The 18,992-nt window shown below is 38.2% G+C and overlaps 1 protein-coding gene across 2 annotated transcripts in view; it reads left to right on the top strand.

Annotated features, from left to right (window-relative positions):
• The window catches only part of LOC110064321 (uncharacterized), a 63,978-nt gene that overhangs the window by 36,799 nt on the left and 8,187 nt on the right, over nucleotides 1–18,992 (top strand). For both annotated transcript variants that reach the window (XM_089275377.1, XM_089275378.1), the window contains exons 28-45: nucleotides 1,190–1,611; nucleotides 1,835–1,948; nucleotides 3,473–3,869; nucleotides 4,448–4,878; nucleotides 5,265–5,381; nucleotides 5,828–6,057; nucleotides 6,991–7,178; nucleotides 7,913–8,340; nucleotides 8,742–8,882; nucleotides 9,771–9,806; nucleotides 11,292–11,624; nucleotides 12,435–12,464; nucleotides 12,662–13,003; nucleotides 13,844–14,176; nucleotides 15,273–15,666; nucleotides 15,902–16,320; nucleotides 16,925–17,038; nucleotides 18,352–18,748. In XM_089275377.1, coding sequence (XP_089131503.1) covers nucleotides 1,190–1,611; nucleotides 1,835–1,948; nucleotides 3,473–3,869; nucleotides 4,448–4,878; nucleotides 5,265–5,381; nucleotides 5,828–6,057; nucleotides 6,991–7,178; nucleotides 7,913–8,340; nucleotides 8,742–8,882; nucleotides 9,771–9,806; nucleotides 11,292–11,624; nucleotides 12,435–12,464; nucleotides 12,662–13,003; nucleotides 13,844–14,176; nucleotides 15,273–15,666; nucleotides 15,902–16,320; nucleotides 16,925–17,038; nucleotides 18,352–18,748 — 4,866 coding nt within the window. The remainder of the gene's footprint in view (nucleotides 1–1,189; nucleotides 1,612–1,834; nucleotides 1,949–3,472; nucleotides 3,870–4,447; nucleotides 4,879–5,264; nucleotides 5,382–5,827; nucleotides 6,058–6,990; nucleotides 7,179–7,912; nucleotides 8,341–8,741; nucleotides 8,883–9,770; nucleotides 9,807–11,291; nucleotides 11,625–12,434; nucleotides 12,465–12,661; nucleotides 13,004–13,843; nucleotides 14,177–15,272; nucleotides 15,667–15,901; nucleotides 16,321–16,924; nucleotides 17,039–18,351; nucleotides 18,749–18,992) is intronic.

Below are 18,992 nucleotides of genomic sequence, written 5' to 3'. Positions count from 1 at the left end.
AGTCAAGTCCTAAATAGTATGCTGTCTTGAGGTCTACATGTATATCAGATAATATGTTCAGGTCGATCAATTTGCAAAACAATATTCCATAGTGCGGAGCAATCTTGCTAACTCTGTGACATTTTGGTGTAGTTCACTATTTAATATTTCAGGCCAACTTCAAAAATATTTGACGCATTTTGAATTCTCATGCCATACATAACGAAGACTTACTTCTTACTTCAACATCTTTTTGAAAAGCTATGATCTGGTTATGCATATACAGCCTCCCATCTGGCCAAGAGCGACAGGAGACGGCTGTATTCACAGGCTGACTGGGAATGAATTCCCATTACTTAACATGGTCCAAACACTCTTTAACACTTTAACACTTTAACACTCTTCCGTCTGACATCAAGAACAGCTCCTCAGTGTCCCTTTTTAAACATAAACTAAAAACGTTCCTTTTTAAGAAAGCATTTTTATAACTTTTTAGCGACATTTTTTTATTTTTACTTTATTTGTCTTAAGTGTTTTTAATATTTCTAACTGTAAAGCGCTTTTGAACTTTTAGGATATTGGCGCTATATAAATATTTTATTATTATTATTATTATTATTATTAGTATTATTATTATTATTATTATTATTATTAAAAACCAAATTAAGTCCATAATTTAGTTATTCAGCTAGGTGCATTTTAGTTTCTAAGTTAGTTGAAGTAGCACATATAGTAGAAGCTAATGGAGAAAAAGCAAGAGTCCTTCAGTGCCTGGAAAGAGAGAGTCCTTGCACAAAATTTGATTGAAACGTCCGTGTTTGGTGCCGAAGTCTATATTATTCAACACACCAATACAATGCTGACAATTTGCTGCGTGCCTTTCTATACCCTTCAGTGCAACCAGTTATTATGTTGTACACAATATTTCATGTGGCAAGTTTTTTGGCTTTGATTGGCAGATTTCAACTTTCTACATGTAGTTTGCAAACAAAGCTGTGATGATCTGTAATACCTTTTATTCTTTGGTTAAGTGTTGAATGTCTGCAAGTCTGCGTGATTTTAAAAGGTGCATGTCATGTTCCTTTGTTTATTTCCAGTTACGTTTTTAATTAGTGTGTAACTGTCTCTAACTTTAGCTTCATTGCTAAACATCTTGCTGTTGACGCTATCAGATTGCACCCTATTGGTTTTGTTTTCTTGTGATACACAGGCACATGTATTATTCATCACTTGGAGATAGTCTTCAAATATACCGAGCAGACATGGACGGCAAAAACCAAATGCTCCTAGCAAATTTGTCATTTGTTGGAGATGATACATTTGTTGACATGGTTCTTGATAAGCTCAACAACCGTCTATTCTTTTCCGACCAAAGCCATGATGTGATACGGTATATTAATCTGGCCAATATGGAGATTCGCACTATCCTCTCTGGAAACCTTCACAAACCAACAAGTCTTGCCATATTGAATGACACTCTTTATTGGACTGCTGGGGGTGATGGCACGCTTTCAGGGGCCATCTTTAAAGCAAACTTAACGGCTAACAGCGCTACAGTACAAACAATGGCTGACGGTTTTGGAACACCAAAAGGGATATACGCACACAACTCTATGGGAACTGAAATAACAGGTAGCTGAATATTTAACAAAACGCTCTTTTCTTGTTATAGGAAATCATCAAATACCAGGTAATCAAATGTCAAACAAAATAGAATTTTTTTCTTTATGGGAAAGTACTGTAATTTAAAAATTTGAAAAGTTGAAATCGAAGTGTTTATGTAAGACTAAACAGAAAACTGACCAAGCTTTGCCAGATAAAGTTTCACTGACTATGAATTTGGACTCTTTTTCAGTGCATTCTCCATGTCATGATAATGGTGGATGTTCCCAGTTCTGCGTCTTGAAACCCAATGGTCGAACTTGCATATGTGGAGCTGGAATGAAACTTGCCGAAGATGGAATAAGCTGTAAGTCTCCAAATCTTGTTGTATATATTGTTGTTAAGCTGTAGAATGTATCAAGTACTGTGTTAGCTTCACCGGACCTCATGTAGGTGGAGACTCTTGAGACTAAAGTGCCTCGGATGAGCACAAAATGTAAGAGCGTTTAAAGCGTTTTTCAGGAGTTGCGAGCTCCAGGTGTGTCGTGGTATGTATTCCTGTGATTAGAGGCCCTTTTGAGTCCATTCCACCATTGAACAGTCAGCGGTTTCGGTTGCTGGGTTCCCAGTCTTAGCAACAGTCAGCGGTTTTCTCGGCATCTCAGGCTTCCGTCGCATCGTGCTCACCAGGCGGGTGTTTGTACGTTCTTCGCGTTTTTTCCGCTCCCGATCCTCCCTTGGGGATTCTTTACTTTATTTACTGAAATTTTTTATCAGTATTTACGGGTTATTATTTTACGTTTCCTTCGGAATTGTTGTTCAGTGTGGTGCCCAGGTTGTCTGCAGCTGTGGGGGGCTCGTGGCTGAGTTGCAGGCAGTGCCTGCCCCGCGGGCGCGGACCTTTATCATGGGGCTGGGGTTACAGGGTGAGTGTTGGGTGTGTTTTCCCTGGGCACCTAACCTCCACTTGCAACAAATGTTGTTAAATACTAGTAGTGCAACGCTTTCAAGTAGTATACTGTCATGTGTGCGTCATCGTTAATCACCTTGCAAAGTTGAAAAGTATTTGTCAATATTGCTAATATCTTACTAGTTATATACTGTCATGTATTTAATTTATTTCATGTCGAATTACAATATTATTATATAGTAATGAGTGGAATATCCCATGAGCCATTTGTATTTACTCGGTACACACACGAGCCTTAATGTGAGTGTGTATACCACGAAAATAAAAGTTACAAGTGAGATATCCCATGGTATACCACGAGAGAGCGTTGCATAACTATTTTATAGCATTCCATAGAAAATACAGCGGCCAACACAATCAATGCGACATACACGCGGAGCATGATGGGAAAATTGGGTGTAATACCGCCAAAGATACGACGGCTTTCCTATATTCTGATTGGCTGTAGTTTCTTTTGCATGGTATAAATGTATATATCTGATATTTTTCATTTAGAGGAATGCTTTCTTCAGCATAGTAATTTTCAAGTCGTTATTTGCAGGCACTATTGACAAGCCTTAACGTGAGTGTGTGTACCATACCATGAGCTGTTTGTATTTACTCGGTATACATGTACACACAAGCCTTAACGTGAGTGTGTATACCACGAAAACACAAGTTACAAGTGGGATATTCCATGGTATGCCATGAAACTATTTTATAACTATTTTATACCATGCCATTGAAAATGCAGTGGCCAACACAATCAATGCGACATACGCGCAGCGCATGATGGGAAAATTGGATGTAATACCGTGAAATATACGATGGCTTTCCTATATTCTCATTGGCTGTATTTTCTATTGCATGGTATATATCTGGTATTTTTCATTTAGAGGAATGCTTTCTTCAGCATGGTAATTTTCAAGTCGTTATTTGCAGGCACTGTTGGTGATGTGATATTTGTTACTGACGCCTATCACGACGAAGTATATTTCTCACAACTGTCGGAAAACATTCTCCTTCCCCTGTCATTTTCAAATATCGAAAGTCCAACTGGCATAGCCTTTGATCCATTTGAAGATCGCGTTTATTGGACTGATTCCAAACTTGGTATTGTTTACCGGTCCACAATTGATGGCAAGAACCAGGAGATCATTCGTTCCAATGTTACAGAACCCATGGGCCTCGATTTAGATCTTGTGGCAGGAAATGTATACTGGATAAACAGTGGTGATAGGACCATTGAAGTGTCAAAGTTGAACGGCGATTATTGGAAAGTAGTAGTTTCTGATTTGGCTTCATCTCCAGTGGACATTACTTTGGATACAACTAAAGGGTAGGAGTGAAGTCACTTTCGCATAACCTAAGCTTTTTTTATTTTTAAGTACGGATTCGTTCTTACCAATAGTTCCATGCAAAAGCACCAATAAACGAGTACATTTTTTCCAAGGCTATGCTTAATGTCACGTTGTTGTTTCTCCGTTAGTATGTTATTCTATGTGAAATAACATAGTGTAGAAGACATCGTGCAAAATAATGCTATAGAAGGCACCCTCTTTTGAACTACATGTAGCAGGTGGATCGTGGACCAACGCTAGGGTGAAACGTCCAACTTCACATTAAAAAGAAGTAGTGAAATTACAAGAAACCTATTTATTTTTAATTCGAACAGTTGACCTTGACATCACAAAAGCATAAGACTGAATTCTTGATGACCATAATGCCAGACTTTTCTTGTAACTGTTGGTTTACTTAAAAACAACTAACAATGGATCAATATTATATTTCTCCACTTGCTTGGCCAGTGCAGTAGAAGTTTGCAAACGTTTTCCACCAATACTGACGTACCTGGATAAGTTTAACACGAAACATTACACACTCGCTTCATTCGTCTGCTATCTGTTTCTCCTTCAGGTTCATGTATTGGTCAGCTGCAGGAGTTATCGAACGAGCGGAACTGGATGGGTCAAATCGACGTGTAATTGCTGAACTGGGAGTGACTTGGTACGGGGCCACTGTTGATGCCAAAGGCCTAACGCTGGATGTCGACACCAATCGACTCTACTTCGTGAGCTACTATTTGTATTCTCTTCTTTACATTGATCTGAGTTCGACTCAACTCAATCTACGCCGAGTCGAGACCCTAATTCAGCAGTTCTGGTATTTCTATGGCCCATTTGGAATTGCTGTGGATGACCAGTATATTTACTGGACTGAATATATAGTTTTTGGATATATCTTTCGGACAAGTAAAACCGTACATGATGATAATGTGGAGGTTGTAGTTCACGGAACTTACCATCCCCAAGGAATTGCAGTTAAAAAAGGCAACTTTACGCAAGACAGTAAGTATTTCCGTTGTAAATATTGATTTGAGTTTCTGATATACACTCTCCCATTCAGGACACTTAAAAAACAATGCCAAAAGCACATGGAAAGACAGTATTAAGTAATATCTACAGGCCTACACTTTAGGTATAGTTTTTTTGTGTGTGTGTACAGATAATTGAAGATTCAATTTGTGGAGGTTACCGGTAGATCAACAAAAGAGAATTTTTTATGTGTGTATGTACATGTAGAAAGTTATTGATAAATAGATTGGGATTGAGCATTGTTGAGGATTTAGTTTTGTTTTGTATTGTTACTTACGTCTAATAGTTACTATAAAATTTAATTCTTTATCCAATATCTGTAAATCGTGTATGTGTTATTCCTCTTTTGTTACATTTAGATCACTCATGTGCAGACAGTTGCAGTCACCTTTGTCTCTTAAAATCTGGTGGTTACAAGTGTGTGTGCTCAGTGAACGAGTCTGCCATACCATGCAATGAGAGCACTCATGTTGCCAGTAAGTTGCACAGCTTTGAGGGATTGTGCATCAGGGCCATAGCCAGAGAAAAATTATGACTGGGGGAAGTTCTTCGGTTTTCCTTTCCCTAGCTATGGCCCTGCACATCCTACCCTTTTCAATTTCATCAGTCTTAATCTGTCTCAGTCTCCCAGTGTCAACAACAATACTTATAGATCTCCTTTTGAATCAATGTTATCTGTCCGTTTTTTATAACCTAATTGGCTCCTTAATTGGTCTACATTTTGTTGCATTACAGATTACAGTGAGGACTGCTTCTCATTAAATAAGAGAACTGTTCTTTTTTTGTAACCTCTCTTTAACGTAATAGGGTTGTTGTATAATCTTACAAAATGAATAACTGCACCAGTATTTCCCCAATAAAGATCTCACCCTACTTAAACAATGTCAAGAATGTAATTGGAAATTACAATTTGCCTCTTCAGATGTATTTGGTTGTACGGAAGATCCCAGTCTTTATTTTATTGACGAACATTACATCAAATGCATTGACCTAACAGCCTCTAACCAAACTTACGTCAGTGTACAGACCGTGAAGTCAGGTCTTGTCCAGGGTGGTGCAGTCGATATACACCATCAAGGAAGGATGATATATTGGAGTGACAACGCCCTGTGGACTATAAATAGAATGAGTTTAGTTACTGGTGAAAGTGAGGTACATATTTATCTGTGAACTTATAAAGCGATAACAGTCTGAGAAGAGTGAAAAACGTCTTGCATAGGTTTCCGAGGGGTGGTAATCAGGGTTCCAGATGAGTTTTCAAGGTTGGGTGTCAACCAAAAAATTCGAAGTAGTCAATTCCCACTGCTCCCACCAAATCATTACAAATTTTCTATTAATTTGTCAGGTCATGTAGGCTTTTTGACCTAAGACCCCACTGGGTACTTACTGGGTATTCCCAGAAGAATTGGGTGGGGTGGGGGTGTGCAGCCCACTCCCTAAAATCCTTAAGACCAAAATCTGTGATTTTCCCTACCGGCCTACTTATGACCTGACTTTATTTAAGACCTGACCCTTAAATCAATACCCTGGTTCAGACCCGCCCGATGATTAGTTCCCTTCAGACCAATGTGAAAGCATTGTGAAAGGCTTTTGTTGATGGTCTTATCAATAATGATGAAAATGTAGTTCTCTCTAAAAAAACAAACATACCCATTTCAATACTAGAGTGCAAAGACCATACCCAATATGAGACCAAAATGGCCAAAATCGATACCTTATTTCTGACCACAACCACTAAAAAATTAAACCATACCCTTTGGGGCTGCACATACTGTACCTATGTAGCCCATATAGGGTAGTGCCCACCTGGGCATTGGTTTAGTTTATACCATTTTAATGTCAAGTGTAATTTTCCTTTTCAACGAGATACGATCATTGTTTGAAGTTCGATTTCAAGTGCTTTAGATTTGTTTTGCTGTTTTCCATTGTGAAAATCTTTGTTGTTGTTTTGGCTTCCACTGCTGTGTTGTTTATTTCAATGTGGAATAAGTTAAAGTAACCTGAACTCGTTATCCGTGGAATTTCTCTGCGATAAAAATGTCATTTTTATTTTTAGTTAATCAGTCTTTTAATCCATTGATAAAGGTGATCATAAGAGACGACCTGGGGGAAATTTATGGACTGGCCGTTGAATGGGAAAGTGAGAAGATTTACTTCGCTGATTTCATCTTTGAGAGAATTGAAGTGGCAAACCTTGATGGCACACTCAGAAAGACATTGATTACAAAAGATTTGTACAGCCCCCGTGGGATCGCTGTTGATTCAAAGAGCGGGTAAGTTTTAGGATTGCAAGTTGTATGCATATTTTTCGTTCATATTTACTTTCGTCAGTCGTTCGAATAGTGTATTAGTAGCAGCAGTAGTATTGTATCTGTTAGTTGTATTATTATTAGTTTTGTCCTTATTAGTAATATCGTTGTTGTTAAAAGTTAACTCCTGTTTAAATAGGTTGTTATATTGTTAGTGTTGTAAGCAATGTTGATTGGTTTTGTAATTTGTAATTTGTAAGTTGTGATAGTGATGTAAGTAACTTTAGGAGCTGTAAAATTTTGCATTAAGTGTAGTATCGCAATTAAAAAAAAAGTTATAGGCATCCATTTCATTGTAATGCAGTGTTGTACATGTTACCTGAACTGAAATGGTTAAAATACCTTAACGTAATTAGCGAATAAAGACCACCGTTTCTTTGTCTTTGTACTCTGATAAAGACCATAGCAAGCCTTCTTCTTCCCGAGTTGGCGTAGAGATAATCCGAGCCACAGTCCAAGGCTCTATCAGCCATTCCACATGCTATGATCTTTCAGATTATAAGGACAAAAACAGTGTTTTAAATGTTGTATCAAACTGCTATGTACACTGTAACAGGGTGAATGCTTTGGATTGCATTGTTTTACCTGTTTATTAAATTCACTGTGTTGCCTTGTACATGCAGTGCATTGCAATGCAGTGTATTGCGGGGTGTTGCATTGGGTTGCATTACATTTTATTGTATCTTGTTTTGTTCAAGGTACATGTTCTGGACAGACATTGGCTTTGATTCTCCAAGAATAGAGCGAGCAGATTTAACTGGTGAAAATCGCAGGAGCTTAGTTTCCTTTGGAGTTGACTGGTATTACGCATGGTTCCCCATGAGTGTGGTCGTTGACTATAATCATGATCCTGATCGCATTATCTGGATGGATAGATACGACAATTACATTGATTACGCAGACTTAGATGGAACTAACAAGGACAGTTTGGCTCATATTACACAAAATATGCGTCCAGTTGATCTAGCTTTGTATGGTGATGTTTTATACTGGGCAGACAGGAACAGTCGCAGTATTCAGTGGTTTAACACGACACAGCCCACAGGCCTACATTTTAACTATGGTCATCTTACAGATGGTCAACTTGCGGGTGTTGTGGTATCTGATGAATCGAGACAACCAGTTGGTAAGTAGATTTCATATGATGCCATTGTACTTCTCTTTTGTTAGCTTATTATGATCACTAAGAAGTTGCAAAAAAACTATGAAGAAGCCAGCCTAAAATTCTGCTTTGAGAAATTGTTTCCGTGATGCCCAATAGTTCACATGCAATTTTCTAAGAAATTTTTAAGTAACACTGGTAGTGTAAATCCTAATTGAAGTCGCATTCATGAGTACAATTACCTATACTAGTTAGTGGGCATTTTAGATTTAGATTTCCTAAGAACCTCAAAACCCTTAAGGAACCAGGAACACTGATATCACTTATATATGCTCACTGTGCATCAGTATCCAAGGCAACTGATTGTCCAAATGTAGTTTCTGATTTCTGTAAATGCATTACTAGCTCAATTCTTTTCTCTTAAGCTTCACCGCTGAACAGACCTCTTTGTCGTATAAACAACGGTGGGTGCAGCCATCTCTGCTTATTGGCTCCTGGTGGAGGAAGCAAGTGCGCATGTCCAAATGGAGTTGAATTATTGCCTGGAAATAAGACTTGCAGTAACGGTAATAAATGACATATATATTAGTTTGTTGAAGAGTTTTAAATGCTTGATAGGTAGTCCTTCCAATTGATGCTGTATATACATGCATGCCAACTGTATTTTGACAAACTGAAGGGCAGAAGGACAACTTACAAATGCTATATATTTACCTTGCGACGAATAGGCCATTTTACAGTTGTGTGCTCAGTTACCTGGCCTATGAATGCACACGAGGCTATAGGTGACCTTTCTTTGGTACAAACCTCTTTAGCTTCAGGACAACTGATTTACACAACAAAAGCAGTGAGGTCTGTATCAAAACAAGGAAACCTCCAGCCTCACTGCCATTCAAAGGTCAGGTCACTGAGCAGACAACTGTAAAATGATCTATTAACGCCACAACCTGCTCACATCTGGCCTTGTGATTCAGTTGGCAGAGAAAGCGTTATCTTATCCGTTTAACCCACCGAGGTCTTTGAAGTTTTCTTTACCTTGCATAGTCTTATGTTTCCTTGGTTGATTTTCAACATTCCAAACTACTTGAAGGTTTTGTTTTTCTGCTTGCCAGCTTCTAATATCAGTGCTACCTGGCACAACATTGCTTTCAATCTTTTTTACTGTTACAATCAGTGGGATACTAACCTTTGTTTCACTATATGCACTGAAAACATGAAAGCTAGCAGTTTGGTTAACCAAGGTTTGCTCATCAACCCTGCATATGCAGACTTGTATTCTCTTACCACGACTTGACGGTTTACAAGTACATAAAATTACTACATGACGTGTGCACAAAGGATTTCTAGATAGCCTGCAAAAAGCCAGAAAACGATAACCTTCAACAACAGTTTTCAAATTTAAATTTCTTGTGTTGCTTTCACATGTGATATTGACTGTTATTTCTCTTTTTCAGTGACCAAGCCACAACCGCCACCAACACCTGTACCAGGTGAACTGTTTTTTATTTATTTTGATATTTTTATTCTTAGGCAATTTAAGGACGTTCACACCCATTGTTACTGCACATCCTTTCTGCGCACGAAATTCATGTCGCGACTTCAGGCCATGCCATACATCAAGCACGCGCTAAGGAGGAAATATAAGCAAGTGTGGGGCTTGGTACAGGTTGCGCTAACTTTGCCAACAATTTACTCTCTTGGATGCTCGGTGACCCCTATATTTTTTTCTGTAGATTAATTCCCTTATCTATTTTTAATTTGTCCATTTTAACAAAAGCCTGGAAAAATCTGTCTTTTTCTACTCTCGTGCGAGTGAAATTTTCTTCCAATGTGGACAGGCAAGTTAAGAGTAATTATTTATTCTTTTCTAGGCCTATTCTACCTCAGGGAACAACATCAGCTCAAAAAGTTTACTTAATATAATTAGTTGTGTTAAACTGAGTTTGTTTACCTGATCTAAATTTCACTAACATAGCTTTTTTTATAAGCTAACATCATCTCAAAATAACAAAAACCTCTAAAAACGGATGGCCTTGAATGCACCTTATCTTGAAAATGAGCGCGGTGACTCTCATTTTTGGGGGCTTTTTGGTAAAAGCCTTCTTCATGGTAAAGTTTAAAAAAAAATCTGTCCCTGGGAACATTTTGGGTGCAAACGTCCTTAAAATAAGTGGAGAGGAATGATACTAGTTTAATCAGGGCTATGGCCATAACACAGAAGTGGATGGACAACCATAAAATGGCCAGAGCGTTAAACTTCAGTGAGATGAGAGTGTTCAAAGACCTGACAAACTATTAGATCACAGTACACGCACTATTTGATCAAAGTAAAATTAATATATTACTGAGCACAAGACAATAGACCATATTTGTATTCCTGGTATTGGACTGGAACTAGCTTGCAATGGAGGCTCATGCGGGGAATATCATTAAAAAAGAGATTAGTGTCATTTGCATTTGAAAAGACTCCCTGCATTAGCCTCAGTCGCAAAGTAGTTCAAGTCCAATACTGAGAATATTATATGGAATTAAAAAAAAAGAGATTAAGGTGATTTCCGCAGAACATTCGAGCAATAATGGCAGAAATAAAGTTACCAAAAAAGCCTCATAGCATGGTAATATTTTGAATGAAGGTAAGAAGATCTTATCGAGACTTAAGCTCTCAAGCTGACCCCGCGAGAGAAAATTGAACTTGAAGTTATCCATATTTCAATAAAACGGACGTTTCACGTCAGTTGAAAACACAAGAACACGCGCATTAAGCATTCTTACGAGGTTTGACATTAAATTTCTCGAGAACGCTTTAGGATTTAATCGCTGGGTCACCTAGAAAAATGAATTACAGTGAGATGTTTTAAATAGTACTCAAAAGGTTACCGTGCTGTGAATAGATTTTTAGTCATAATAGTTGCACTTATTGCTCGAACTTTGATTGGAATCCGTCCTAATTAGGTTGATATATATATTTTTGGCAGATCTTGAAGTACGTCTTACTGGGTCAAGCTTCTCGCATGAGGGTCTTGTTGAAGTATATTATAACAACAAATGGGGAACAGTCTGTCTTGATCACTGGGGCTTGAAGGAGGCTGACGTTGTTTGTAAGATGCTCAACTTTTCTGGAGCCTTCGATGTGGGTTACTTTGGTGCAGGAAACAAATCCTTTCCCATTTGGATGGATAATGTCAAGTGTCGCGGTGATGAGCAAAGCATTGCTGCTTGTCGTCACAGAGGCTGGGGAAAACATGACTGTGACCATGATCTTGACGCAGGAGTTGTGTGCAGAAATGACTCTATTCCACCAACTGCAGGTAAACGAAAATGATTTTTGAGCAGAAAGTTGCAGATCAGTAGTAGTAGTAGTAAGTAAGTTGAACCCCGTCTTTCTTGAAAACAAAGGAGTGTCGTGTGATCGATTTAAGTTAAGCCCTCCCTTGTTTAAGTAGGAGTTCGAGATATTTTCAGCTCCTTGGGCCTTATTTTCATTAGTACTTTTGGGTCCCTCTCATAGGTCCTTATATATATCTATATACATTGCAACCTGGGAGACGTGCACTTTTTTCTATATATAAAGCACCAATATTACAAGTTGCGTAGCCAAGTAAAATCTACAGAAGATCTTAATAACTAAAACTCAGCCAGGCTGTTTCAATTACTGCACCTTCAATGTTCTTATAGAAAGGTTCTTAGAATAGAAAGATTTGCTTTTTTGCCCACGAGTTCACTATCGTAAAACGATTTGGGTTCGTTTGTTTATGTACGGTTAATAAGAAAGCGATGATTATATTCCTGAACTGTGTTCTGAGATGTCCACTGCAACAGGATCTGTACAGAAACTTTAACACTGACTTTTTTCCTGTGTTTGCAATTATAATGTACTTGGTTGATAGCTGAAATATGGCAGGTGGGCTGAAAATTGAGTGTCTATTATTGGGAATGTTTTGTTTTCTAAAATACCGATCACACTAAAACTCGTGCAACATTTTGCTGTTGGAATTAACAGCTGGAACAACCAAGCACGTACATGTAGCTATTTGCTATGATAGGATTTAATTTATTTAGCCTGGTCCCTTTTCTTTGTCCCTTGACATGGCTTAGCATGATTTCATTATTTTTTTAAGGCCCAACTCTGGCACCAGGACCCCACCCAGGTGAGTTGATGTTGATGTTCTAGTTCTTCTGTTGTTGTTGTTGCTGCTGCTGTTTTTTGCTTGGTTTGACTCAATTGGGATTTTGTTTACCTGAAATTACCGGCATCTGACTTCTATTTGTAAAAAACAATGTCTAGAGCTGATGCAAATGTTTTACGAATGATGATAATTTTTGTCTTTGCGTATTCTTCATCCAGAGTTAAAGGTTCGTTTACAGTCTGGAATGACGTCGAATCAGGGAAGAGTAGAGCTACTTCTTAATGGCACATGGGGAACGATTTGTGACGACAACTGGGGCATCGAGGAAGCAAATGTGATTTGTCGCATGCTGGGGTATTCAGAGGGAGCTTGGAGTACGCATTGCTGTGGCTGGTATGAGGGATTCACTGCACCACAGCAAATTTGGCTGGATAATGTCCATTGTGTCGGTGATGAAATAAGTATCGCAGAGTGTAGTCATGGAGGGTGGGGAAGTCACAACTGCAGGCACAGCGAAGATGTGGGAGTGGTTTGTAAGTTTACACCGGAAACAACTTCAGGTAGAATATTTCAAACTTGTTCTGAAAGTTAAAGAAAACAGCCGTTTACGTAGAATTAGCTCAACAGTTTTCAATGTAAAATGCACAAGCTCTTAAAAATGAATATTTATTTTATCACACAATCAAGCCGGCAACCAAAAAGGAAGGATTAAACATATTGGTAAAGCCTCTTAAGCCTGGTGCGTAGCGCTCTGTGCTCAACTCGGGTTTGTGTAGTACGGTGCAACTAGGAAACAAAGACACATGATACATAACTGAAGGAAAGAAAAATTGGAAAACATTTAAAACACATTTGCATGATCCAAGGAAAGTTAGCTGTATAAGACGTGACCCAGTGTCGCTATTGTGTAATATATTCAACCAAGAGAGGATGAAGGGTTCAAGAGAGTTATTCCTGCACATAGGTCTTATTCTCAAGGTAGTTAATCCCTCTCAAAATATATTTAAATTACTCCGTGCTTCAGAAATCGCAGGAGGGTCTTGAAATAGCCGATCCTGTGACAGAGATGCTACTCATCGATATTCTACACAACTTGTGTGATAAAATTCACCAGAAGAAGAATAGATACCATGTCTAAAAATAACTTGAGAGGTATAACCTTGCAAATAAGGTCTATATGGGGATTAACTCTGTTACCGTTCATTCTCACTGGATCAAATCTTTGGAAAGTAGACAACATAGAAAAGTTTGACATGACTTGATCATCCAACTCTGTCATTGATGGTGTCCTCTCTAAGATTAAGTTCATTTGCCGTTAGGGACAAGGGGATTTCTTACAGGGGAATCATGATATAATTATTGCTGGTATTGTAGCATTTACTGCAAGTAATCTTTCTCAGGTCAAAAATTGAGACTGGCTGATGGAGTAAGAAAAGGTGAAGGAAGAGTAGAGATATTTCATGATGGCTACTGGGGTACTGTTTGTGACGATTATTGGGATATCAAGGATGCGCAAGTGGTATGTAGGGAACTCGGGTATCCTGAAGCCATTGCTGCTCCTAAGGAAGCACTTTTTGGTGAAGGAAATGGTCACATATGGCTAAGTGATGTTCACTGCCTTGGTAACGAAAGTTCGATTGAAGATTGTGAGCATGCAGACTGGAATGCTAACAGCTACTGTTATCACTTTGAAGATGCATCGGTCATCTGCTCCAATTACACGGGAAGTTTTGGTAAGATTACGCTCTTGAGCCAGCTACTTTGTTTCTGTCCGTTTTAATAGACTTAAACATTCTTTAAGAGACTGTACATGTTGTGTAGCTATTCAAAAAAGCTTATCGGTAGTTGTTTTATTTACGCGGTTTCAAATTTGTCATCTGGCTGATTTTTTTTGCTTGGAGCAAATGAAACATATTTCATTTTTTGTAATTTGCTCACGTTATTTTAATTCGAAAACGTTTGGCACCTGATAGCTGAGGTTTGTGACACCAATACATGATTAAACAGACGAAGAGGCAATGAATTCAGATGGAAAATAGGTGATAAAAAATGCACAGAAACGAATTGGAGAACCCAACAGATCGATTGAGATCTTCTCTTTGCTTAAAAAAAATTGAGCGAACAAATTCCACGTGAATTTTAATTTGTTGAATGTGAAAAGTTCTGTATCACAATTAAAGTCTTTTATTTAACTTCTGCTAGAGTAACAATTATATACTGGGTTCATTGGTGACAATTTGTTATTATTTATGTATCAGTCAATTCAAAACTTTAACTTACTCCTGGGCAACCCCCCCTGCTATACAAATGCGAGACATTTTGAATTTATAGTTGGAGAAATTCCTATCCCCGGAGGCAAAAATGCAGTTCAAATGACCCACCTTAGAGTCAGTTTTTGCCATCAAAAACCCCACCCCTCCCCCCTCCACCGGGACACTTAGGCGAAAAACAAGTTGTTAAAACAATCACCCTTGAATAACCACTTTGATCTACAACATGTACAAAGAACGGTGTTGTCTCTTGATGCCTTCTGCGATGCTTCATCATGATCTCGAGGTAACTTGTTCAAACCCTACCCAACCCCTTCCATATGGTACCAAATTCCCCACCTAAATATCAACCACTGATGTCAAATTTCACCTCCTGGGTTACAACGACTGGTCAAATGATCAATGCATTGTGCTATACAACCTGAATTCTTGAAAAATATCAACATCGATCCTGAAAACATTTGAAACAATCTGTTCTGTACACCTGGTTCGCTACCTTCAAAGTACTATAAAAAGACAACTGGAACTAATTTAAATCATTATTTACATGTTATTGCAGATGCTGACAATTTTGTGATATTTTGTGAATCTGGTCGAACACTGTGCCACTTCATCCCTCTCCCCCATGATTCTCCAGCAAAGGTAATCCCACTGAAGGTTGCATTTGAGTATGCTCCAGCAGCGATATCCTACGATCCAAAAGAGAAACAGATTTACTGGACTGATGATTATGGAAACATCTATCGATCTTTCTTAATTAATGGATCAGAAGAAGCTGTGGTAAGGGGCGTGAGTTCTCCAATGGGTATTGAAGTAGATGTTATTGGAAGGAACGTCTACTTCGCTGACAGTTATGACAATAACATCAGAGTTGCCTCTCTTGACGGCCGTTATCAAGCTATCCTTGTCGACGTGCAGAATCCTCAAAGCATTGCTTTGGACAGTGTTGATGGGTAAGGCTTAGTCAATTGTGTATCAGGCATGTATTATTACCTTGTTGCTGATATTAAACTGAAAAGACTCAAACTAGTTCCTTACCATTCTTTGTGTTGACGCTATCTCATTACACTATAATACTAATAATTATAATGATGATGATGATGATGATGATAGTAATAGTAATATTAATAATAATGATAATAATAATAATAGTATTTTATTGTTTTGTTTTTTTTTTGTGATACACAGGTACATGTATTATTCATCGCTTGGGGATAGTCTTCAAATACACAGAGCAGATATGGACGGCAAAAACCAAATGCTCCTGGCAAATTTGTCATTCGTTGGAGATGATACATTGGTTGACGTGGTTCTTGATAAGCTCAACAACCGTCTATTCTTTTCCGACCAAACCAATGATGTGATACGGTATATTAATCTGGCCAATATGGAGATTCGCACTATCCTTTCTGGAAACCTTCACAAACCAACAAGTCTAGCGCTGCTTAAAGACACTCTTTATTGGACTGCTGAGGGTGATGGCACGTTTTCAGGAGCCGTCTTTAAAGCAAACGTAACGGCTAACCCCGGTACAGCACAAACAGTGGCTGATAGTTTTGGGAAACCAAAAGGAATATATGTGTATTCCATGGAAACTGATATACCAGGTAGGATAACGTTTAGCCAAATGTATTTTTCATGTTATAGAAATAAACAAAATTTGAAACATTCCTTTACTTTATTTGTAAGGCTCAAGCTTGTCCTGTTAATTTTGGAGAGTCTGTCCCTATAGGTAAAATTTCACGTAAACCTTTGTTTCTCGTGCCTTATGTCCTTCAGATTTCATTTTGAAGAGTGTTTAATTTATGCCATTTACGTACTAATTGTCTTTATGGAGGAGTAATACGTTCTCATTTGCATTTATCTTCCAACTGGATTGATTAACTTTGTGCCAATTTAAATAATACGTCGGTAAAATAGCCGTTATCAAGTTTGTTATAAATTATAAGAAATGATAGAATTTGTTACGGGCCTGTCCACTATAATTGTACCAACAAGAGTCAAGTTGCACTAGGTATAATGAGTTAGTGATTGCTTGGTGCAAAAAGACTTTAGTTGTCCCTTGTGTTTAAAATAACATTGTGGTCGATTACTTTTAATGGTGATGCAGTGATGCGAGATTATCACACAGTAAGACTATAATGAACACGAACCAAGCGTTGCCAGATGACATGTTGACACAGTTTATAAATTTGCTTTCTTTTCTTGCAGTGCAATCTGCTTGCCAGGATAATGGAGCATGTTCCCAGCTCTGCATCTTAAAACCCAATGGTCGGACTTGCAGATGTGAAGCTGGCATGAGCGTTGCAGAAGATGGAACATCTTGTACGTGTCTTATTTGTATACTGTTGTGCAACCGTAAAATGTACTTGTATACTTAGGTTTTGAAACAAATTTGGAATCAATTGTGATAAAGGTTAAGTCTGTTCATGCATGTAGGGATGGACGAAGGCAAATGGCTTATTGGCTCTGGAACTTAAGCTTGATCGACTTAAGGTGGTATTATCACTCTTGAGGGAATGGCGTTTAAATTGCTGAGTCTGTACTTATAATAGTTATATTTATGGTGGGTGTAGCACTGTCAGAGTAAATTGTCTCACCCAAGGATGGGACACATGCAAGAATTCTGGCGCAAACATGGACCTCTTGATCTGAAAGTCACCCCAACCAAAAGTCCTTCAGCATGACTTTGTAAAGTCAAACCCAGTCTCCTACGCAGACGCTCTTATGGCTCATCATGCATTCCTTCCCAATGAAGTAAGCTTGCATGATGATCTTAAAGGGTGTCTGTTTAGAAGGCTAACTCAAACGCTGGAGAGACACATTTTTACGGAAACCTTAATATAATAGTCTAGTTTTGTTGAAAATTACTATGTAACTGCAGCTATAAATTAGTATAATGTTCTGCTCAGGCTCAAAGTTGTGATGTCTGGCAGACTTTCAAATTCTGTCGTCTTCTCTTTTAAAAATCGCTTTAAACTGATTGCAATTTGGTATCGTTTCAAAATATCATATTATATCTTCATCTTGATGTTCAAGGAGAATTTCGTACACGAATGAAGGTACTCAGTCATGATTTTAGCATTGCTTTTACCTAAAATGCAGGAAAAATTGCCTTATATATAACATATACATGTAACATTGTTAAACATACATGTAGAGCGGTTTTCACCTGAATGTCAATGAGTAGTTACCTTTGCATTGTGATTGGCTTATTGGCTTAAAAAACTTGCCCCTCTCTTTCAGCCAATCAGAAGTCCAAAACCAACCGTATTTCCCTCACTTACATTTCAACGGGCTTACACGAAATTCCTCTTCTCATGTTGAAAAGTATTTCAATCGTTCCCTGTGCTCATTCGTGAAAAATTTTTCGACACTCGAAGAGAAATTTTAAATGTCCTTGCAGTCATGCAATGGATTATTAATTTATTATGTAAACACCAGTGAAATACCAAATCATTTCACTTTTGATGCGAAAGGCATGATTTATTATGTAACCATAGCAACGGTGATCTTTTCACTTGTGAAGATAACAGGTCGTCGCAATCAGCAAAGATTAGAGGTTTCGATCGTCCTGTTAAAGAGAGGGATGATTTGTTTCTTCTTCAACATAGTAATTGCCTTGGCATTTCTTGCAGGTATTGTTGACGATGTGATATTTGTTGCGGATGCTAATCACGATGAAATATATTTGTCACCACTATCGGGAAATATTCTCTCTCCCCTCCCATTTTCCAATATTGAGAGTCCAATGAATGTAGCGTTTGATCCATTCGAAGAACGTGTGTATTGGACTGATTACACACTTGGTACTGTTTACCGGTCTACAACGGACGGTATGAACCAGGCGATCATTCGTTCCAATGTCACAGCACCCCGGGGCATCGATTTAGATCTTGTGGCGGGAAATGTATACTGGATAAACAGTGGTGATAGGACCATCGAAGTTTCAGACTTGAGTGGCGAATATTGGAAAGTACTAGTTTACAATTTGTCTTCAGCTCCAGTAGACATTGCTTTGGATACAACTAAAGGGTAGGAATTGGAGTCATTTTGTCATAGTCTAAGTTTATGAGTATGGTTTTGTTCTGTCAAACAAACAGTGTAAACATTTGGTGCCATGTCTTTCGGATTCATGCGCCATTTTTATTCTATTTTCGCGTTTTCTTGTTATTGTTGTTTTAATTAAAAAATTAAAATTTTGCATTTTTTGGTGTACATGTAATGTAATAATTATCACCTCTATTGTGCATCCCACCTCAATAACCAGTCAACGAAC

This window comes from Orbicella faveolata, unplaced genomic scaffold (genome assembly GCF_042242905.1).
Source record: "Orbicella faveolata isolate gen_17 unplaced genomic scaffold, um_ofav_v1 contig_36, whole genome shotgun sequence".
Taxonomy (NCBI): domain Eukaryota; kingdom Metazoa; phylum Cnidaria; class Anthozoa; order Scleractinia; family Merulinidae; genus Orbicella; species Orbicella faveolata.
This window is presented reverse-complemented; position numbering and strand designations above follow the sequence as displayed.